At 37.2% G+C, this 24,290-nt stretch overlaps 2 protein-coding genes across 11 annotated transcripts in view; one reads left to right on the plus strand and one right to left on the minus strand.

Annotated features, from left to right (window-relative positions):
- Positions 1-6,251, plus strand: LOC147838419 (uncharacterized). Its single transcript, XM_087303989.1, has 5 exons — positions 1-174; positions 683-988; positions 3,716-4,120; positions 4,248-5,360; positions 5,589-6,251. Exons 1-4 carry the CDS (start codon positions 78-80, stop codon positions 4,400-4,402), a joined length of 963 nt encoding a protein of 320 aa, XP_087160115.1. The 5' UTR covers positions 1-77; the 3' UTR covers positions 4,403-5,360; positions 5,589-6,251.
- An 8,175-nt stretch (positions 6,252-14,426) lies between these two features.
- LOC147838420 (uncharacterized) overlaps positions 14,427-24,290 on the minus strand; it is an 82,102-nt gene continuing 72,238 nt past the window's right edge. For 8 of the 10 annotated variants that reach the window (XM_087303912.1, XM_087303909.1, XM_087303910.1 and 5 more), the window contains 6 exons: positions 19,317-19,490; positions 18,769-18,942; positions 18,379-18,552; positions 16,673-16,834; positions 16,421-16,471; positions 14,427-15,544 (listed from right to left, as the gene is read on the minus strand). In XM_087303912.1, coding sequence (XP_087160038.1) covers positions 16,426-16,471; positions 16,673-16,834; positions 18,379-18,552; positions 18,769-18,942; positions 19,317-19,490 — 730 coding nt within the window. In that variant the 3' untranslated portion in view covers positions 14,427-15,544; positions 16,421-16,425. The remainder of the gene's footprint in view (positions 15,545-16,420; positions 16,472-16,672; positions 16,835-18,378; positions 18,553-18,768; positions 18,943-19,316; positions 19,491-24,290) is intronic. The other 2 variants (XM_087303913.1, XM_087303906.1) reach the window with 2 other exon arrangements.

Here is a 24,290-nt window from a genome sequence, read left to right on the forward strand (position 1 = left end):
GACTTTTTCAGGATGCAGTGATTATGATCTTGCTGTCATTTTCAGTGCAAAACTTCTAACAGGAAGAAGGTTATCTGATGTTTTTATTGTTCTCTGCTGATGCCACTAAACATCCCATCAGCCCTTTAGAAATGTTCCTGTGGAGCTTGTCGTATATTTTTATTTGCGTTCATGGTAAGTCTAATGTTTTAAATTTCTATTTGTTATTCTATTATATTGATTGGCTTTTGTCTTTACTGCATACGCACAGTGCTGACTGTGTTGGCTGTTTGCTATATCTCTTATCTACCATGTTAGATACGGTATGGGTTCGTTTTAGGTCTCTATAGGGGTTGGCACTAGGTCATGTAACATCAACATTTATTAAAATGCTGTGAAAATGAATCACACACTCAAATTGCATTTGTGGTTTGTTCAAACTACGAAATGAGCTACAACAACACAATTCTTGAGTTTTTTGAGGAACAACTTAATTGTTTTATGTTCAATCCACTTAAATTTGTTGAAATAAATAAGCTAACTGAATTCCTTCATGTTATCCCAACACAAATTGATTGTGTGGAACCAGCATATTTAGGCTACAGTGTAATAGGGGATTGATGAACTCCTTTTTTATTCTTTCATATGTTCATACTCGCCATACTCATATCAAAACTACATTGTGTTTTTTACATTAATACAGATGTTGAATCATCCGGAGTTAATTTGGAATTAGTGATGGAGGGAGATTCTGTGACTCTTCAAACCGACTATATGAACAATGAGAGCGATGATCATAAATCCTGGGGGTTTGAACCTGAAAACACCAATACGATGGAGAGCATCTTTACAATAGATGGCGTTTCTGAGAGATTCAGAGGCCGAGTGAAACTGAATCCCAATGGATCGCTGACCATCACAAATATCAGATTCAGTGACTCCGGACATTATATAATGTCTTCTGATGGCTCCTCACAGAAAATGTTCAGAGTTATAGTCAGTGAGTTAAGTAAGTTAAATATCAGTTACAATTGGTCTTTTGTATTAGTAACCATGGATTATTTTTGCATTTGTACAAATTATTGGTAACACTTTACAACAGTACTTAAATAACAATTTATTAACTAAACATAACTTTATCATGAAGGGCTAGTCATGTACTAACAGCATTTAACAACAGCATGAGTCACTTGAGTTCATAACTTAAGTAAAAAATGACTACCTTAATTACTTGCTAGTATATGTTTGTTAATTATTAATGTTAATGTATCTTTATATCATGACTTTACTAGGAGGGGCCCATTATCATTAACTTATTCTTCTCAACTCATGAACTCCTGTGTTTAAACTGTTCATTTTGATGTAGACAGAACACTTTTCTGTTGTTTTTCAATGTAAATACACCCTAGGGGATGCCCAAACTAGGGCCCGCAGGCCTAAGTTGGCCCATGGTACAAGAGAAGAGAGGGAGAATGATGCGAATGTTTTGAGATTATCAATTCAAATTTAATGTAACCCCTTATTTGTTTATTGTCAAAAGTTAAATTGCGTGAATTAATCAGATTTTGTTTTAATGTAGGCCTACATACTGTCACCTGACAATGCAGAGACTTTGGCGAGCAAATCAAGTCAAAGGCTAGTGTATTCAGCATTGAACTCTACCGTGTTATAAATCTGATTGTTTGTTTTTATTGCAGTATATACAAAAGTTATACTACACTAGCTAATACGGTTTAAATAATGTTTTCTATTTAGTTTTAAATCATATAAAATAAATTAGAAAACTACCCATGACAACCTTAATGTAATATAGTTTGGTATATTTTCCTTCAGACCAAGGCCCTTAGTGATATTTGGTTTTTGGCCCATCATACGAAAAAGTTTGTGCACCCCTGCACTAGAAAGACATGCATAATTGTTACGATTAAACATGGAAGTTCATGAGTAGTTAAGGATAATGTGCCCTTTCAAGTCAAGTCATATTAGATCATTATTCATGTACTGTTATTGTGTAGTGTTACCATGTTTATAATACAATTATAAGAGCATTCAGAGTGTTTGTGCTTTTGTTGTAAAATTGTAGTATTTATAATATTGTTTATATTTGTAAGTTTAAAAATCATTACATTATGATTTATCAAGTAAATGTTCAGACACAATTCATCAAAAACTCTAATAAACTATGCTTAAAAAAACAAAAAAAAAAAAAAAAAACTATGGTAATCAGAGTTTTGCTACACTGTAAAACCCAAAAAGTTAAAGTAACTCAAATCATTTGAGGAAACCAATTGCAACAAACCATTTAAGTTCAGAAACGAATTCTAATGAGTACTGTGAACTTAATCCATTTGGGTAAATGAAGCAATTTGAGCACATTAATACCCAATAAAATGAAGAGAACTCAAACCACAGAGTACTGTAAAACCCAATAAGTTAAGGCAACTCAAACCGTTTGAGGAAACCGATCGCAACAAGCTATTTGAGTTAAACTAATCTATATGATTACTGTGAACTGACTCCATTTAAGTTGAAGTAATGATGAATTTAATTAACTCATTACCTTCAAAACTTTAGTTTAAAACTCTTGAAATGAGTAGACTTAACCTTGTTAATAATTCAGTTTGTGTTATATTCTCATTTCATTTGATAAAGCTAACTGGTGGGTTTTACACTGTACACTCATGCAAGTTTTAGGAAAGTATCTGGCAAGATTCAGTGAGTTTCTCAAAACAACTAAATCAATGGTGTAAACAATCTTATGTCAAAAGGAAAAACCAGATGAAACAATTAGACAAAAATTTTGTCTAGTGAACAATTCTGCATTTGGTGTGAAACCGGCCTAACTGTAGTTTGAGAATGGTATTGTAACGTGGAGACTGATACAGAGGGATCCATTTTGCAGTATTTAGACACAGTTCAATAACAAACATACAACACGCACTAAAGTGCGAACTCACATCAACAGCATTCAATATAGATCGTGGGACTGGCGGATGACAGACACAGAGTGATTTACCAGGCATAGATCAGTGGCAGGTGGCGTGGTTCAGAGTCCTTATAACAAGCGTGGGTCGTGGGCAGGCAGTGTGGTTCAGAGTACATATTACAAGCGTGGGTCGAGGGCAGGCAGAAGACAACTGAGTCAGAAACAGTCCAGGGTAATGCACAGAAGATCAGGCAGGGAAAACCGCTCAGAAATGTAGGCCGAGGCTAAACAAGACTTCGCAATAAACTGGTGTTTGAGTGTGGCTTATATAGGGAGCGTGGGTCATTAACGGGATTCAGTTCAGGTGTGTGCACAATCAGTATAGATGGATGATGTAATGCTTAAAAGTCCGGGGATGGCGGCCTCTGCTGGCCAGCGAGGGGAATGACTGGGACCGAGTCGGTGACAGGTATTAATAGTAAAACTGTGGTTATACAAATGCAAAGCACCAGAATTTTAATTAAATATTATAAATCTTTGTGTGTTAATGTTTAGTGATTGAAGCCTACATTGTAAAAAATATTAGTTATCCAAACATTACAAGTTGACTTTAGTTTAAAAAGTGGGTAAATCTGTTGTTATTTGGATCTGTTAACCTAACTTTAAAATTATATACATTGTTCATTTACTTAATAATTTTAAGACAATGTGTTTACTCATTTTTTTATAGTCAACTCAAACTTTATCTTTCTTTTCTTCCTATATTGTATATGCATCTCTTATCTTTGATTGCTGTATTTTGTTTTAAAGGACAAGTTTCAACACCTGTCATCACCACTACAAACGCACAAACTGAAGCGAGTCAAACTGAAAGTGTTCGAGGTAAACCCCGCCTCATACTTCCCCCCTCATATGTTCCCACTCGTCTGCCTGTACCTGAAATTATGAGAAACTCTTCACAATGTTCATCATCATCATCAGTGTCCAGTTGTTCAGTGGTGTGTTCAGTGGTGAATGTGAGTGCTGTGAGTCTCTCCTGGTACAAAGGAAACAGTGTATTGTCCAGCATCAGTGTGTCTGATCTCAGCATCAGTCTCTTTCTACCTCTGGAGGTGGAATATCAGGATAAAAACACCTACAGCTGTGTGGTCAACAACACCATCACAAACCACACCACACATCTGGACACCAGTCAAACCTGTCAGCCATGTGAAGGTATGCCAATGTACACAATGGAAATTTCCATAAAGTTGTACATTATTTGAGGTTTTATTAATTTAATGTTACTACAGTGAGCACATTATCAGCACACTATTGATTCAGTGTCATTTCCTTCTCTCAGACACTGGTCACTGTTGTGGTTTCACTGAAGCTGTGATCCGATTGGTTCTCTCTGCTCTGGTGGGCGTGGCTACTATTGCTGTGTTGGTTGATCACTTCAGAACCTTGAAAGCGGAACAGAAAATGAGGGAAGAGACATCACTATCTGTTCCTTAAAGAATTTACATTGGATGAATTCCCTTCTGCCGGGCTCTTCCCTATGCCCTACTTCAGAGGGTGCCTCTGAAGGGATTAGAGCAGGGGTGTCCAAACTTAGTCATTGAGGGCTAGTGTCCTACATAGCTGCAACTTCAGTTTTTTTTTTTTTTTTTTGAATCCTTCATTCCAAAGGGCCCTTCGAAGTGACCAGTTTCACTTGAGTTTGGAACAACACTTCAATATGGGGGCCATGATTGTTTTCCCTCCAAAGTGCCCTTCAGAGGGCAATAGCTTGTTTGTGTATCTGTCCTAGGTCGTAAGATGAAGGGGCATAACTTGTAAGTTAGGTGTAACTTGCAGTTATCAAGATCCCACTGAACCATGCGAGATGTCACAATGAGATGGCGGAAATACCACAGAACATTTTTATCCAATAAGTTTTCTCCAAATTCATCCACAACCAATTTTTTTGATGTGTTATAATATTCAATCCTTTAGCAACTCCACCATGCAAATACATTTGTTGACTTCATCCATTTTGTCATGACAGTTAGCCTCCTCGGCGTCGCCCAGTGGTTGCAAATAGTACAATGGCGAGTGTGTCAAGTATGAAAGCCTCCACAACTCACGGCTGTACATTAATAACTGGGTTGAGTTTAGGGTTAGGGAAGGTGTAGACGTTAATAACTGGGGTGTTTGAGTTTAGAGTTAGGGAAGGTGTTGACGTTAATAACTTGTTGGGTTTAAGTTTAGGGAAGGTGTAAATAATAACTGTGATAGTTGGGTTTAGGTTTAGGGAAGGTGTTGATAATAACTGTGACGATTGTGTTTAGGTGTAGGGAAGGAGATGTTAATATCTGTGATGGTTGGGTTTAGGTGTAGACGTCAATAACTGTGATGCTTAAATTTAGGGTTGGGGAAGGTGTAGAAATTAATAACTGTGAAGGTTGGGTTAAGGGTTGGGGAAGATGTAAACGTTAATAACTGTGAAGGTTGGGTTAAGGGTTGGGGAAGATGTAAACGTTAATAAATGTGAAGTTTGGGTTAAGGGTTGGGGAAGATGTAGACGTTAATAAATGTGAAGGTTGGGTTAAGGGTTGGGGAAGATGTAGACGTTAATAAATGTGAAGTTTGGGTTAAGGGTTGGGGAAGATGTAGACGTTAATAAATGTGAAGGTTGGGTTAAGGGTTGGGGAAGATGTAGACGTTAATAAATGTGAAGGTTGGGTTAAGGGTTGGGGAAGGTGTAGACATTAATAATGATGATGGTTGGGTTTAGGGTTGGGGAAGGTGTAGACGGTAATAACTGTGATGGTTGGGTTTAGGTGTGGAGTAGGTGTAGACGTTAATAACTGATGTACAGCGACATCTTGCTGACAACATAGTTTTGACATGTCTCCATAAATTTAGCAGACAGACCTTACTGGGGGGTGGGGGGTTCAGCACAACATGACAGTTTCTTAGTGTTTTTCCTGCTTCTGAAGGCTATTTGAGGCTTACCATAATCCCATCATGCATGTTTTGAATATAAATGAGTTTTTTTATTTCATTGTTTTGCCACACCTTGACCCGTGAAATATCAGAAAACTTTACATTCCACTATGCAATTTGTAAAACTGCTGTTTATCACATAATTTGAGACACACTAATTATACTGTTTTGTTTGTTAGGGACCACAGAACAAATAGTAACATTTTAAGGATTTTGTGGACAAAATGAAGAGCTGTTTACTGGTTCAAAGAATTCTGTGTTATTATTTTGTATCATTTTAAATGTTAGTGTCAATTTGCATGGCAATACAGTTGAAAACGTATTAAAAGTTAATCTTAGTGCTGCATTAGGAAATGTATGTTATAGTCATTTTTGTGTTGCACATTTTAAAATATATGTTTTAAAGCATATCTTCCTCTTCTGGTCTTGAAATGGCATAATTAAAAATTAAAAAGAAAATGCATGTTCAAATATTTTTATTATATATTGTACAAAATGATTCAAATAACGAAATAAAGCTGTTTTTATATTTTGTTCTTAATTAAATGTGAGAAATAATTACCTTTTGTTTTCAAATCAAGGATTTTTATTTGACCAGCCAAGGACAAAATGTTACAATGCATTAACACAAAACAAAGCAAGAAAATTATTCACATTGATCTGTATATAAAAATGCACATATTAGCAGGGTTTTTTTTCACTCCAAAAGTCTATTTGTTTTATTTTACACCAGATTCAAGTACATTAAAACCGGATTAACAGCATTTTTGCTGTCATTAGGTAATTACATGACAAGAGTCCCCCACAATTGAAAGGTTTTTATTTATTTTTTAAATAATTATGTGTAGACGTATAAATATGTGCACAAAAATAGAATTAAAATATATATTTTAATTATTTTTATAACGGTAATTTTTATAATAGTAAAGTCAATTCAGCTCCCTGGACACCAGATGGCGATATTAGGTCAATAACTGTCTTTAAAGGCACACCAAATCAACGCTGGAAAGGCGTGGGTTTTAGACGATATTTGCTAGCTTTGAGCCCATACTTGCTAATGCTAACTCCACATATTTTTCTTAATTTATTTCAGTATAGTTTCAAAATGTAGTCTTTCTTTGTCCAATTAACTCGTCCACCTGCACTGCGCTTGAGTGAGAGGTTGCAGCGAACTGCATACGTCATTCAGAAAGTGAAAGCGAAACTAATTCGGGCATCACGTTTTTTTTTTTTTTTTTTTAAACAAACTTTTATTTAGAAAAGAAGAAATTTACAATATAAATCAGGAAGTAATCTGTAGAAGACTGGAATACAAGAATATACAATTACAAAGTAATATGAAGAATAAGTAAAAAGAAAGGAGTAATAGAAAAAATAAAAAAGAGAACAAAAAGAGGAAACATAGCCTAGACGTCTAGACTAAATCACGGCTAAATTTGGGCTGTCAGTGAAAATCTAATAGACGTCTAAGCATAGCCCAAGTTTAGACTAGACGTGATTTAGACGGCTACATATATACGTCTAATAGCCGGTGAAATTTGGTCTAGGCTAAATAACGGTTAAATTTGGGCTGTCAGTGAAAATCTAATAGACGTCTAACCGTAGCCCAAGATTAGCCTAGACGCGATTTAGACGCCTTTTCAACGGCTACATGCATATGTCTAATAGCCGGTGAATTTTGGTCTAGGCTAAATAATGGTTAAATTGGGCTGTAAGTGAAAATCTAATAGACGTCTAAGTACAGCCCAAGCATAAACAAGTCATTATAGTTTAAGCTAATGAATGACTATGTTTATACATTTAATAAACAACAAAAATACACATATACATATCAACATTTTTAATTAACAGGTTCTCAAATACAAAAATACAATTCATTCAAACTAATTTAACAAAGCTTTTATTAATAAAAGCAACATTAACCAATACAAATATATATATATATATATATATATATATATATATATATATATATATATATATATATATAAAATATATATATATATATATATATATATATATATAAAATATATATATATATATATATATATATATATATATATATATATATATATATATATATATATATATATAAATAAATGTCAAAGTTATGACAAAACAGATAAGATAAAAACTAAGATTTTTTTCCTGTTAAACACAGAAGATATTTTGAAGAAAGCTGAAAACATGTAAATAAATACTATGAAAGTAAATGGTAACAGGTATTCAGCTTACTTCAAAATATCTTGTGTTTAACAGAAGAAACTCATAACATGTCACGAAATTACACCTTAACACTAGTAGATGTAGTACTGATAATGCGTGCGTGATGCACGCGCTGCACGGCCAAATACTACCGTGAATCAGTTTAGGCTATCAGTGGGCTATGAATAGCCAGCCCGATGACGAGCTAATTCAAGGCTACGCTTAGACTATGAAAATAACATATATTTTTAAAAGCCCAAACACTTTGTAAATGCGATTGACTTTACTCATTTAAAGGAATATCATACATATCTCAAAGTATTTTGCCAACAAAAAAAAAAAGACAAGTAAGCAAATTTAAGTTTTTTTGGGGCTAGAGATGGGTTATACATAGCCGGACTAGATTGGGTCTATACTTCACATAGAAACTGAAACTATGTTTATTACTTGCAGGAACCTCATAAACCTTATTGACTTTGCTTACATGATGGAGTATCATACATATCATTAGCTGTATTAGCAAAAAACAACATACAACCAAATTTAAGGTTATTCGGGCTAAAATTGGGTTACACACAGCCGGGCTAGATCTGGTCTATGCTTCACCTAGCCGGTGAAATGACGGCTATTGCTTGCTGGGATATCACTATTGTATTTACACAAGTTGTATGAGAATAAGCTACAGGTTGATTTAAACTAATTCGTTATTTTTCTTTTTTAGCACGACTGACTGAAGTTTTAAAATCACGCGATGTCATAAAGCAGCAACTGATTCTCAAAAACCAGCAAAACCAGAACAGATGTGATGAAATTCCATTTTTTTGTCCAATTTATTTGATTTGGAAAAGCTTGAAAATCAACTAAAGGAGCATCCCTTATGTCAGGGGTCACCAATCTCGGTCCTGGAGGGCCAGTGTCCCTGCAGAGTTTAGCTCCAACTTGCCTCAACATACTGCCTGGGTGTTTCAACCCACATAGCAAAATTTCTCTGGCCCAGCTCTGGCCCACACAATCAGGTTTTGCTTGGCCCACATGCCGCAGTGAATTACGGTACATGACTGGACCAAATCTGGCTTCCAGACAAGGGCCAAACAAAGACCATATATGGGCCAAGTCTCAGCCAAGTTAATAACTCATAACTGGGCCTGAACTGGGCCAGATAGGTTGGTGTGTCACGATTGCAATGAAATTGATAAACCCATGGAGTGATGCGCTTTAGGCACACTATGGGCACGCTTTTTCTCAAAGTGACCTGATTGGTAGAATTTTTTTTCTTTACTCAAAAATGATTTTAGTGTATTTTAAATGTGGGTCAAGACTGGCCAAACTCACATGGCCCACTTATCAAATTTTAAAATCTGGGCCAAATACTATGTTTTTCATCTGGCCCAAATCTTGTGTGCCGCCTTAAAAACTGTGCCACCTCTGCCAAACCCGGGCCATGTTTGGCCCACATGCTGTATGCCAGTGCCGGATGAATGCCTGCTGTGCCAGCTTTTTGCCAAATCTGGGCCAGAATTCTTTGCTACTAGGGAAGTATACCTTGTAAAACTTTGATTAGCTTGTTCACGTGTGTTTGATTAGGGTTGGAGCTAAAATCTGCAGGACACAGGCCCTCCAGGAACAAGTTTGATGACCCCTGCCTTATGTGTTTTAAGTTTATTTATTTGTATTATTTTTTTTTTTTTTTGCTTTGTAGATAGCCTACTTTGGAATTATTGGTGTTTTCAACTAAAGCCTAGTTCACACTAGAGGATTTTAAGCCTGATTTGAGCCCGATTTGGAAGTTAACGAGCTCGCCGACAGATCGGGCTGTGATCGGGAAGAAATCTGCGGGTGTACGACGCTCGCCGCTCTTTATGTGTGAACTACTGAACAACGCATCAACGAGGCTCGCTGACGCGTCGCCGACACCTCGCAGACGGAAATACAACATTTAGCATGCTAAATATTCCAGAGCAGTCGGCCGACTCAACCCCATGTGTGGTCCGATGTAGTGATGAGCTGCGGCCAATGAGATAGCATATCAGCATGAGCTGAATGCCTGTGTGTTCAGGAGCTCAGCAGAAACATCTGTGATTGGTCGGAATGGGCATCGGTGCACTGGCTTCATTCTGCGTTAGCACAGACATGAGAGGAGGATATATTAACAGTGGAACTAGAATTCTGTAACTATTAGAATTACCATACTGCTCATTCTGACCGTTCTCATATCAAACGCCATATTGTCACAACATATTTACATTCAAAGCTATTATTGAGATATTAAAATTAAGCTTTGAATGTCTGGCATTATATTTAATGACACCATTACCCTAAAAATATAATATTTTTTTGGTAATACAGCCTATAAATATGTAGTTAAGATACTAGAACATGCAAAGGTCTTGGCTTTCATTTTCACCTTTAAACAGGAGCTATTTCGCGGCACAGAATATGCTGTTTTGAAAGATATCTGAAGTAAATTGATGTTTTTGCCATCAGAAAGTTTTCTTTATGTTAGCAGGAAGTTACTAGGCAAAAAAATGCACACATATTTAAAGTCACACGAAAAGTATCAAAGTATCAGACATGCATGCAGTCATTTTGACCAATATGGTAATTTAAGGCAGAAATGCTCAGTTCTTTACTGTTTTGTAATAAAAAAAATAACAATGTCAGAAAGAAATACACTGATAGTTAGAAAACGGCAGGGTGCTATAAATATGTTAGTTTTATTTCAAAGAGTTATACAATTACAAAAATTTAAATCTCTCTGTGTATCTATCCACTCGAACCTTGCAGATGAGTGATTGATCCGCTGATAAATCAGCTGATTTGACGATGTTTTTAAATGCTTTCTCCAAAGCTTGAAACGCTGTCAGTGATGTAATCAGCACACAAGCAGCCAGTAGTATTCAGCTTTTTCTGACGACTCCTCCCTTAAAATTTCATTGGCTGTGGTTTGGTAGCTTGAATGAGCTGATGGGGAATGAGTTGTTGTCAGATCATGTAGTGTGTGACCCCCCTCTTGTGGATCATTCACAGAGTGTTGCGTAGTGTGAACACCATAGAGATTAAAAGACACAAAGTCAAGTCATGTAGTGTGAACGGCACAGCGATCTGCTAATGTTTAAAATCCTGTAGTGTGAACTAGGCTTAAGCAGTTTGCCTGGAGAGCTTTAGGCTAAGTCTTTGGCTAAACAAATTAACTAGAGCGGGGCAAACCAAAAAGTGGCCTTTCGTGCACTCCCCCTTAGGACTGTCGTAGTCAGTTAGTTGGTTTTAAATATACATTTCAATACAATTAGGGGCTGTTCCATCTCTGTATTTCTTAAAATCATTAACCAGAGGAACAAAAAAATCTATATATATAGCCCCATTTAGGTTGTACTTGTGTGAGAGCAAGCATCTTTTTTTTTTAAACATTTGTACTAGTTTACTATGAATTATCTGTTTATCTTTTAATCACAGATGCAGCGAGGACAAAATGTCCATACCACGCCACTGACAAAGAAGTGGAAAAATGCATTACAAGGTGGCTACAACTTGCTCCTGACAGGGTTGGAGGAAGGAGGGAAGAAGAGACAGCTAATGTGTCAAATGTCTGCATCACTATTCTATTTTATTTTTTAAAGAACATTTTAAGTGTATTAAGATGTTCCCTGATACTTGGGCAATTTATATTATTATTATTAAACCTCGCCGGGATCTAGCCGGAACTGGCCCGAGTGTATTTTTTTGCTATCTGGGGTTCAACTTTAGTCTCATCAGACCAGAGAATTTAGTTTCTTATGGTCTGAGAGTCCTTCAGATGCCCTTTGGCAAATTCCAGGTGAGGAGTGGCTTCCGTCTGGCCACTCTACCATAATAATTCCATATAATATTAATAATTCCTTACATTTATATAGCTCTTTTCTGGCCACTCAAAGCGCTTTACACATTGGGGGGATCTCCTCATCCCCCACAAGTGTGCAGCATCCACCTGGATGACGCGAAGGCAGCCATTTTTCCCCAGACCGCACACCACAAACCAGCTGATTGGTGGAGAGGAGACCAATTATGCCAATTATGGTATGGGGATTGTTAGGAGGCCATGATGGACAGAGGCCAGTGGGCAGATTTGGCCAGGATGCCGGGGTGAAACCCCTATTCTTTTTCGAAGGACATCCTGGGATTTTTAGCGACCACAGAGAGTCAGGACCTCAGTTTAACATCTCATCCAAAAGACAGCACTCACTGAGCAGTATAGAGTCCCCGTGACTATACTGGGGCATTAGGGCCCACACAGACCACAGGTTGGGCGCCCCCTGCTGGCCTCACTAACACCACTTCCGGCAGCAACCTAGCTTACGATGTGAGAGTTGCAGACAGCGAGTTGCCAGCTACCATACAGGCCTGATTGGTGGATTGCTGCACAGATGGTTGTTCTTCTGTAAGGTTCTACTCTCTCCACAAATGAATGCTGGAGCTTAGATGGAGTGTCCATCGGGTTATTGATCACCTCACTGACCCTTCTCCCCTGATTACTCAGATGGCTGGCCAGCTCTAGGATTTCTGGTGGTTCTGAACATCTTCCACTTAGGGATGATGGAGGCCACTGTGCTCATTGGAACTTTCAGAACAGCAGATTTTTTTTCTGTAATCTTCCCCAACCTTGTGACTCAAAACAATCCTATCTCGGAGGTCAACAGACAGTTCCTTTGTCTTCATGCTTGGTTTGTGATTTGCACTCGTTTGGACTCATTTGCTATATGCCTTTAATGTCATTGTATTGTTTACAAATTTTTATTCCTTATGTATATTTTTTAGACCACATTTTATGTACAATTGTATATATTGTAAATTTTCTTTTTCTTAAAACTCTTTTCATATTAACATTATATGTTAGGCACCTAGGGTCTGAGAGTAACGTAACTTTGATTCTTTATATGTCCTGTACATGTGGCTGAATTTACAATAAAGCTGACTTTGACTTTTTGACTTTGACACTCACGGTTAACCCTAGGACCTTATATAGACAGGTGTATACCTTTTCAAATCATGTCCATTCACCGGAATTGACCACTTTTGAACTCCATTGAAGCTGCTGAAACATCTCAAGAATGCTCAGTGGAACCAGAATGTACCTGAGCTTAATTTAGATCTTCACAGCAAAGGCTGTGAATACTTATACATGTGATTTTTCAGGTTTTTATTTTTAATAAATTTACAACAATTTCAAAAACTCTTTTTCACTTTGTCATTATGGGGCATTGTGTGTAAAATTTTGAGAAAATAAATGAATTTAATCCATTTTGGAATAAGGCTGTAACAAAAATATGTGGAAAAAGTGAAGCGCTATGAATACTTCCGAATGCACTGTAAAACTTTATTTATACAAGTATATACATAGATATCACTACTTCAGTAAAGTTAATCTGAACAGTTACACAATAAAATGTACTGTGTAAGTGACTGATAGCTGTGAATGTTCCACCTATTTAAAACTTTCTACTGTTTTTATTCATAAATATGTTAATCTTTTACAAAGCTATTTTGTAATAATAATTATTATGAAAAGTGCTATATACGAAAATATGTATTTAAATGAATTGATATTAAACAATAAAAATTTTCCAAACATTATAGTGACATATAGTCCAGGTTAAAGGGGATGTATATGTACTGAGTTTAATCTGAGCCTTTAGAGAGAGTTGAGACTGATGGAGAGCAGAAACAGCAGATGAAGATGAAGAAGACTCTGATCTACTTAATCTCACTGCATCTCAGAGGAGGAATGTGCTGTTTTCATATAATGTTCAAATGTTTAATTCCAGAAAAGTCTTTGTTTTCTCAGAGAGTAGCTCTGGGTCCAGACATCTCCACAGCAGCAGAACAATACATTACCTCTGTTCTGAAACTCTAGATTCTGCCATCAAAAGCTCAGACTGAGAGAGGGATTCTTCACTGAGGATTGTAACAGAAAATGAGCTAATTTTATGAATATTAATAATCAACAATAACGGTTTATTCTTAATTATTAATATTCCGGCTTAAGCTTCAGTCAATTTGGGTCAACAAACATATGGTTGTATATGATCCTGCCCGTGCGACCGAGCGGACTCTCAGATTATGAATATTAATTATCAACAATAACAAATTATTATTAATCATTAATATTCTGGATCAATTCATTGTTAATTTGACCAAACAAACAACCCGAGCCTGTAATGGACACGGTAATGATCCATTCATTTAGAAAAGGGAATTACTCCTTCTTATGAAGTAAATTAAGCATTCATAAGCTTTAATCAACTTATAACAGCTAGGCAGGGGAATCTGTGTTTCAGTAACATTTCCTTATGAGGCAAACAATACAATTCACTTGATTATAATGGAATTTATTGACTAGTCAGACAGATAACGAACAAACGCACAAACAAACATTAACATAGAACAAAGGTAAAACCATGTGGAGATATCGGGTCTATAGATGCTATAAATGCTTCCACACAAGGCTAAAACACACAATATATACAGTATTATCAAAACACTAACCTTGTGCCTCTTCTGAGAGTGCTAAAGCATACAATATTGAACCTTTTCTCATGTAATGAGACTTTCAGTCTTCAGAGAAGTAGCGATCTCCATCCGCTCTTTGACGCACTTTTGCGTGAACCTTTTTTAACGGAACTACTAACGCAGGGAGGTAAGTTTCATAATAAAAGTCTGTCAAATATCAAGCATACAATTTCAAAATAAAATCCACTGTAATACATTTAAGCACCATTCAAACCTATTACGTTCCCTTACAAAACAAATTAAAAATAGGTAATTTACAGTGACAAAACTTTCAGTTCCACACGCCTTTTTTGATAAAAGGGGCACAGCTTAATCGCATAACTAAAAATACCTGGACTGTCTGGGTCTCTCCCTTTATGCTCCCGTCGTGATAAAACTCCTTTGATGTCCTCCTTGATGCGTTGAGTTTGCAATACAGTTCTGAGGAACGTGATCGCAAACTTTAAACTGAGTTTACTTTGCCAGAAAATAAGAAAAGCGTGGCAAGAAAAGTCCATGCGGCTTAGAAGAGCCGCTGGCCCCTAAAAGGGACCACCTTTTTTGAGTTCTTTGTCCGGACTTCTCTGTTCAGACGTTGGGGGTCAGCCCGGTTATACCTGCGAGTTACATGACAACCCGTTTTGCATTCTTGACCAATGATTTCAGGGCAAAGTTTGAGCGCGAAACCTTCCTTTGTCTCGAGGCTGCTCATATGCAAATTTGAGTGTCCGTCCAAAGCATGCGGAGTGTGCGTGTAAGAAAGGAATGTCTTTGAAGCATTCTCTCTATCTCTCCAGTCTCTCTGGGTAACGTAAGCTGTCGCGGATATCCAGACTTCTTGGAGCCAGGAGTCGTAAAACCCATGCAAGATACTCCGTGATAAAATCAATAAGCAATTTTATCTGTGGACTGTACGCTAAAGGATGCAGAAGCTTTTAAATTCTGAAAAGCAAAACCAGAATAGAAAACAATCAGTGTTCAGAATAATAAAGTAAAACATTAATCACTACATTTAAATGACAGATTTTTGATCAAAAAGATGTTACATTAAACATATTACTGATGTTATATTGTTGTACATTGCTATCTAAAAACAGCATTTGTTTCACTTCAGTTTAGAAGTTTTTTTTTTTCCAGAAGTTTCAAATATATCTGTAATGTCTTCATTAAGTGAGTTTTTGAACAGCTTTAGAACGTTACCCTGTAGTCTGTTTTAGTTCACATGGCAACACATCAATCTTCAATTAAAGAAAGTGTCCGATTTGGAGTTTTGGTTGGAAATTTTATCAGTTTGATTTTAAATTCTGCACAATGTAAAGCTCATATGTGGAACAGCAGAGCTCATAAGATCTAGAGAGAGTCCAGAAGAGCGAGAGTCATTGCTGATGTGCTGCTGAAGCTGAATCTGCACTGATTTGACCAGTGTTTTCAACAGTCTGTCCAAGACTATTTCAGACTGGAATGATTCACTCCTGAAGACATTAATAAAGCAGCTGTTGCTGAATAAAGCTCTGACTCGCAGCTCTTCTGCTCTTGCCTCCTTCTCTTCATCTATTGCAGACACTGCACACTTTGTGCTCATCAAATAAAGCTTGATGATCATTTGATCATTTTCTTTCAAACCCATTCATTCATTCATTTTCTTTTCGGCTTAGTCCCTTTATTAATCTGGGGTCGACACAGCGGAATGAACTATCAACTTATCCAGCATACTGTATGTTTTACGCAGCGGATGCCCTTCCAGCTGCAACCCATCACTGGAAACACTCATACACTCTTTCATTCACACTCATACACTACAGACAATTTTTAGCTTACCCAATTCACCTGTACCGGATGTCTTTGGACTTGTGGGGTAAACCGGAGCACCTGGAGGAAACCCACGTGAATGCAGGGAAAACATGCAAACGCCACACAGAAATGCTAACTGACCCAGCCGAGGCTCGAACCAGCGACCTTCTTGCTGTGAGGCAACAGCACTACCTACTGCGCCACCGCATCACCTCCTTTCAAACTTATTTAAACAATTTTTTCACCTATCAGGGTTTAATAGCAGTGTTGTTTACTGACCTCAGTTCACAGTTTGAGTCTCGTATCACATCGATGAGCTTCTGCTTTGAGTCTTCAATAGGATTGTATTTCAGATTAAGCTCTTTTAGAAACTGCAGAGCTTTTGTGTTCATCAAACACTGAGTTAAAGAAGAAACATCTGTGATGCGACAGTTCCAGAGGCTAAAAAGAGACAAACAGATACAGTTTTTACTCTTGATCATCAAGACTTGGACTTTTACACCCCTGATTTATTAATTTATGAAAAGCTGATTAACTACTAATTAATAATTATGAAGATATCTGTATAAATATAAGATGAACACAGCCTCATTATGAGACACTGAATATGAAGTGTTTTGGTTCAAGTTGGATATTCAAAATAAAGCTTAGATAAGACTTATTAATCATTTTATTATATTATTTAAAGCATAACATGCAATGTAAATGTGCAATAATAAAACAAAAGTAAATGAATGAATGAATGAATGAATGAATGAATGATTAGATCAGTTAATGTTTGAGCAGAGGTTGATCTTCAAAAAAATCCTCTGTCCAACATTACTTTATATCATTGAGCAGTTTACAACAGCAGATTGAGTTTTACTAAATCAATTGTTATATTTTTTCTAAACATTTAACTATAAGTTAAATCTGAATATTTATAATTAAATAACTGATTAAATTAATTATTAATATTCATAAAATTGAGCTAATTTCATTACAATCTTTTCTAAAACTTGGGTACAAGTAAAGCCCTTTCTCATTGTGCTTGCTACTCTTATCACAAGCAAATTATAAGCAGGAATTACCAGCTGGTGCATAAATACATCCTCTTTGTTTTTGTTTAATCCATGTAGGTCTGAGAGCTGAGCTGCATATTTTCAGTCATGAATATGATCATCATATTTTGATTTTCTCAGATGCATCAAGGTAAAAGTGCAAAGGTCACTCTCATATTCTCACACACACTTTAATTTGCTGTTACACTCCTTATCAAATGCAGAAACAGGCCTATCGAAAGGGTTAATGGTGCCAACTCATGGTCAATAGTAAAAATGACAAATTGTACATCTTCCCCACAGGAAAAAACACCAACAATCAAGAATGCACGATTATATGGTGTCATGGTTTTGCAATTAAAAAATGTGTTTAAAATGGAAATCAATGGGGCAAAAACTTACAAATGAAACTTACGAATGAACAAAAAAAAAATACAAATCTTATACTGCTGTTGTAAAAATGAAAACCCAATGAGGAGAACCCAAAGAGAATGCCTACAAGAGTCTCTTACTGTGACATGAGTAGTCTAAAATGAGTCTATAACAAGTCTGCAAGTTTAAATCAAGTCTGATTTGAGACAGAGCTGTCATGTCTATATTATGTTTTTGGGAGGAGCAGTGCATAGATTCAAGATGGTCTATTTATGGTTTAGAATAGATCCTGAGGCTTCAGCTGCCCTGACAAGCTTGAAAGTATCACCCAAAAAAGGCATGGTTGTTGAGACCCTGCACATATTATTTGCATCACTTTCACTCAACCAGTGCTGAGCAAGAAAAAGGTTAATGCCCTGGCTAGAGTTTTGAATGAAATAAGGTAATTAAAAACCAAAAATACAACTTTTCAGTTTATTTATATATATATATATATATATATATATATATATATACATTGGCACTGGATGCTAAGCCAAATACAGAGATTAAGATTAAGTGAATGTTTCTAACCTCAGTGTCTCCAGTTTACAGTGTGAATCCTTCAGTACTTCACATAAGTGATTTACTCCTTTGTTTCTTATTTGATTGTCTCTGAGCTCCAGTTCTCTCAGGTGTGATGAGTTTGATTTCAGAGCTGAAGTCAGGATGACACACTGTTGTTCTGTAATACTGCAATCACTCAGACTGAGGATGGAAAGAGAAAAGACAATGACTGAGATTAATGTAAATTCATGCTAGATATCATCAATCTCAGATAAAATGTAGGATAATGTTTAGTATTGCTATGTATTGATAAGAAAATCAGTTGAATAGTTTCAAATGCTTTAAAGGGTTTCATTTCATACTATATATCTGTGAATTAAATGCCACCATAATAAACTTTATTAATTTCATACTAACTTTAGTTTCTCCAGCTTAAATTGCATCTCCATCAGTAAATCACTGAGGTTTTTTACTCCAGAGTCTCCAAGTTTATTCCCAGTGAGGTTCAGTTCTCTCAGGTGTGATGGGTTTGATTTCAGAGCTGAAGTCAGGATCACACACTGTTCCTCTGTAAATCTGCAATAACTCAGACTAAGACAAAAAGAGAAAAAGACATTGAGTCAGATTCATATGAAGATAATTTTTAGACTGTTATTATAAATTACAAATACATAATTTAGCTTGATAAAAAATAGTGAAAAGCACCATGTGTTCAGTATAAATGTGCTGTAACTGTCAGTTTAATCTGTTTTTCAGTCTGTTATCATTTGTATTGTTTCAGTTTGTGAAACAGATGCATCTACCACAAAGCTTCAGCTAACACTGCTTTTGATATATAAACTGTTACCATCAGTATTCTTGAATCATTCAACAGATGAAGAAACAGCAGCTGCACTGCTATAAATGATAGGATTTTCTTGTTTTTAAATCTCTCAGTATCTGCTGTACAGTATAATGATACTAACTTTAGTTTCTCCAGCTTGAATTGTGGCTTCATCAGTAAATCACTGAGGTTTTTCACTCCAGAGTCTCCTTCATTTTTCCAGCAGAGGTTCAGTTCTCTCAGGTGTGATGGGTTTGATTTCAGAGCTGAAGTCAGGATCTCACACTGTTCCTCTGTAATACTGCATCTACACAGACTGAAGACAGAAAGAAAGAATACAATGACTGAGATCTGTGATGATCATCTTACTGAAGAGCTATAGTGAGACAACATATAGGGTCCTATCATACACCTGGTGCAATATGGTGCCAGGCGTGTAGGGCATGATTTGTTGCTACTTTCATATGGGTGCAGTTTTTATTTTCACGTTTTCCACCACATAGTTTAAACAGCAATTTCCTTTGCATCACTTTGCAGACTTATGGCTGTGCTGCCCTAAAAAGGAGAAATGTAAAGGCGCATTGCTATTTTGAGGCAGCTGAAATAGACCGTGCCATTGACCAACTAAAAGCTAGTCTAAAGTCAATGGTGCAGAGTTTTTCTAATTTAAAGAGCCTATTAGTTATGTGCATATGTGGGTCCAAAACGCTTACACATTGCACAATTCACACAGGATGTACAGCAATACAAAAATATCTTTACATAAACAATTAAATTATTAAAAAGCTACAAAAATTATTAGTTATAAATATAAAAAAGATATGCATATAGAGAGGTGCCACAAGCGTCCAGAGGCTTCTCACCTTTTGAACTGCTCTACGAATGGCAGGTGCAAGGTCCACTGGACCTAGTGAAGAGGAGTTGGGAAACACCAAGCACCACAGCCGAAGGAGAGACTAATATTGTAAGATTTGTCTTACAGGTGAGAGACCGCCTTGACAAGTACCGTGAGCAAGCTCAGGAGAATCTGCAGAATGCCCAGAAGAATCAAAAGCTGTGGTATGACCAGTGGTCCCGGCGCAGATAATACCAACCTGGACATAAGATATTGTTACTGTTACCATCGTCAATCAACAAGCTTTTGGCAAAGTGGCAGGGTTCATTTAAGATCCAGAAGAAGAATCCTGTTACCTATGAGGTAGGTCACCCAGATAAAGGAAAGAAGAGTCAAACATACCTCTTGAAAGAATGGAGGGAACGAACAAATTGAACAAATTGTTGCCCTGCAAGGTGAATGTTAAGACTCTGGAACATTCCCAGTCAGTGGTAAACCAGGACTATTTGGAAGGAAAACAAAAAGCTGAACTGATGGGGGTGTTAAACAAGTACCTTGAGTTGCGGAGAGAACAACCTGGAAGGATAAATGTGGTAGAGCACAAAATCTGTCTGACTGACCCAACACCAATCGTCAGAAATCATCTTGTGTGCCTGAGAGCCTGGTAACACCGTTGAAAGGATATCATGGTGATGTTGGACATGGGCCAGATCGAACCATCAACCAGCACCTGGAGTAGCCAAATAGTCCTCATGCCAAGGAAGGATGGCACATTAAGATTATGCCTGGACCTTAGGAAGTTGAATGCAGTATCCAAGTTTGACGCCTACCTTATGTTGCGCATTGACAAGCATGTCGAGAGAATATGGAGGGCAAAGTATTTAACCACCTTGGATCTCTGTAAAGGCTACCGGCAGTTGCCACTGAAGAAGACATGTAGAGAATACACTGCCTTTGGGACACCAGTGGTGCTATATTACTTTACGACCATGCCCTTTTGTCTACATGAAGCTACAGGCACATTTCAAAGACTCATAAACCATATATTACAAGACTGTGAGGACTGTAGTGCAGCCTATCTGGATGACATTTATAGTCATTTATGGTGCCTGGTAAGTACATCTACATTATTTGCACAAAGTTCTCGGCAAGATACAGGAAGCTGGTCTGATCTGAAATGTCACCAAGTGCGAGTAGGCCAGACAAAAGACCAAATATCCTGGGTTCCAGTTAGGGAATAGAGAAGTCCGAAGACAAGTGAACAAGGTGGAAGTCATCCGTAACTGTTCTCGACCCTTTACCAAGGAGGTACATTCTTTTCTTGGACTGGTTGGATGGTATCGCAGATTTAATGCCAGAATTTCGAGAAGAAGCTGTACCCTTGACAAACCTAACTGCTAATGCAGTGAAGAATCCAGTGCCTTGGAAAGAGGGTTGTGACAAAGCTTTTTACATCCTTGAAAGAATTAATGTGTACCTGTCCTGTTCTGCAAAGCCCAGATGTCATTAGGAAATTCTTTGTGCAGGTGGATGCTTCAGCGAGAGGGATTGGGGCTGTATTGGTTGCAGGAAGATGGGGGACAGAAACACCTGATTCTATATCTGAGTCTGAAGTTTTTGCCCCGAGAGACTCAATATGCCACCATTGAGAAGAAAGGGTTGGCTATCAAGTGGGCACTAGAAAGGCTCCGTTACTGCCTGATGGGCAGAGAATTCGTACTGGAGACTGATCACAGAGCACTGACTTGAATCAATACCACGAAGGACCAGAATGCCACAGTGACCCGTTGGTACTTGTCATTACAGCCCTTCAAGTTTTACATTCTCTAAAGCTGGAAAGAGCAATGTCACAGCAGATTACCTGTCATGATTGCCGGGGCGTCGACAATCCAGGAGAGGTGGGACTGTACAAACGGTTATAGAGCATGCCTTGATAGGTAGGGGCCTGTCCAACCAGAAACTGTTTTCCATTTATTTCTCAATTGTGAAAGGTTACAACTAATATTTTATAAATTGGAAGAGCAGTGTCAACAACTTGGTGAGTTGATCACACCAGCAATGTTTATTTATGGACCTAAACATAAATTAAAAAAATGAAAGAGTACCATGATTTATTACATTTCTTATTGGCTTTTCTTATGGTAAGCAAAAATGGCAATTTGGCTGTCAAAAGAAAGTAAATTGAATGATAAGGACTCAATAGATGCTTTTTTAATATTAAAAGCACTAACAAAATCTTACATTAATGCTTTCTTATTTCTCTCTAATTGTTCTTTAATGAATGGTTTTATGCAGAAAAAGTTTGTTTGAGAATTCTGACTTAGGAAATTATTTGACCGGGGTAGAAAAATACAAATTTGACATTAGTGTATTTTCCAAAATTGAAATGAAATTGGCTAAATGCTGTATGATGGAGTTATAAGGAAGATCCTTGCTTCTAGTGACTTGGTGGCCAACATCATGATGAAGATATGGTGGGTGAGGGGCTACAATAAATAGCTTACACTGGATGCAATTTAGTCGCCAATGAATGTCTATATGGTATTTGATTATCTCTATAAATTGAATTGAAAACTAGGTTGAACTGAAGTCAAGACAATTCTAAAAAAATGTTTCAACAACTTGTTTTTCAAAAGAACATACTCTACTTTTCGTCCTCTTGTTTTTGTGTTTTCACAGATCTATCAAATTGATCAATTCTTTAGACTAAATACTAAACATATAATATGCACACTAAAGAGATTACAAAGCGATGGTTAGGAGTATTTATAATTTTACTCCTGTACGTTACACTACAATGAGAATGCTGATTGCTTTAACAGATCACCTGTTGAAGTCTGAGACATTTTTCCCTTACAGCAGGGGTGTCCAAACTCAGCCCTTGAGGGCCGGTGTCCTGCTGAGTTTAGCTCCAACTTGCTTCAACACCCCTGCCAGGACGTTTCTAGTATATCTAGTAAGACCTTAATTAGCTGTTCAGGTGTGTTTGATTAGGGTTGGAGCTAAACTCTCCAGGACACTGGCCCTCCAGGACCCAGTTTGCACACACATGCCTTACAGACACTGGTATGCAGTATGATAAAAAAGACCTTTTCAAGGAAATGACATGTACAAGGGAAAAGAATGGCCTGAGCACCCAAACTTTTCAAAGAATGTTTTTGATAATGATTTTGAAAGTTTGCTTGTGTTTAATCAATACGTGTAATCAAATGTTTTCATACGATTAGAAGGGGAATGAAGAATTTAACTAAGGATCTGAGAATCCTTGTAGCAAACTTGTGTGTGCTGCTTCAAGACAGCATTTGTGTTGTGTGTATTTCCATTTGTTTACATTAATTTAATCATCATTTAATTACTTTATTTAATCATATGTTCATTAGGGCGACGCAGTGGTGCAGTTGGTAGTGCTGTCAACCTCACAGTAAGAAGGCCGCTGGTTTGAGCCTCACTGGGTCAGTTGGTGTCCGTCATTTGCATGTTCTCCCTGCATTCGCATGGGTTTCCTCTGGGTGCTCCGGTTTCCCCCACAGTCCAAAGACATGTGGTACAGGTGAATTGGGTAAGCTAAATTGTCCGTAGTGTATGAGTGTGAATAAGTATGTAAGGATGTTTCCCAGAGATGGGTTGCGGCTGGAAATGCATCCGTTGCATAAAAAACGTGCTGACAAGAAAGTGAATGAATGAATGAATGATCATTAGTCTTTAGTTTCATAATTCTCTCCAGGGTGCAGTTATCCCTATTGCTTGCACTATTTTTTCTACCACATCTTTTCCCTCCCTTCACAAAGACCTTTTGTGTTTTGCCTTCCTTGTGCAAGGTGTCAATGGTCATCTTTTGAACGACTGTCAAATCAGTCGTCTTTCCTATATTCATGTCGACTACAGAACTAGACTGAGAGACCATTTAAGACATTGGAAGGGGTTTAAAGTTAATTAGTTGACTGTGGCACCAGGTCTCTTCAATGCTGAACCTTTTTACAATATTCTCATTTTCTGAATTCGGGGTTTTCATTATTTTCCATCAAAATTGAAAGAAATACACTTGAATAAACTCTTGAAATATATATCAGTCTGTGTGGAATGAATGTATACACGACACAAGTTTCACTTCCTGAAGGGAATTAGTGAAATATTAGGACCCACACAGAGGGCAGGGTGAGCTCCCCCTGCTGGCCTCTCTAACACTTCTGGCAGTAACCTAGTTTTCTCATGTGGTCTCCCAGCCTGGTTATAATCAGACACAACCCTGCTTAGCTTTAGTGAGTGACCATGTGAGAGCTG

This window comes from Danio rerio, chromosome 22 (assembly GCF_052040795.2).
Source record: "Danio rerio strain M-AB ecotype USA chromosome 22, GRCz13ab, whole genome shotgun sequence".
NCBI lineage: Eukaryota > Metazoa > Chordata > Actinopteri > Cypriniformes > Danionidae > Danio > Danio rerio.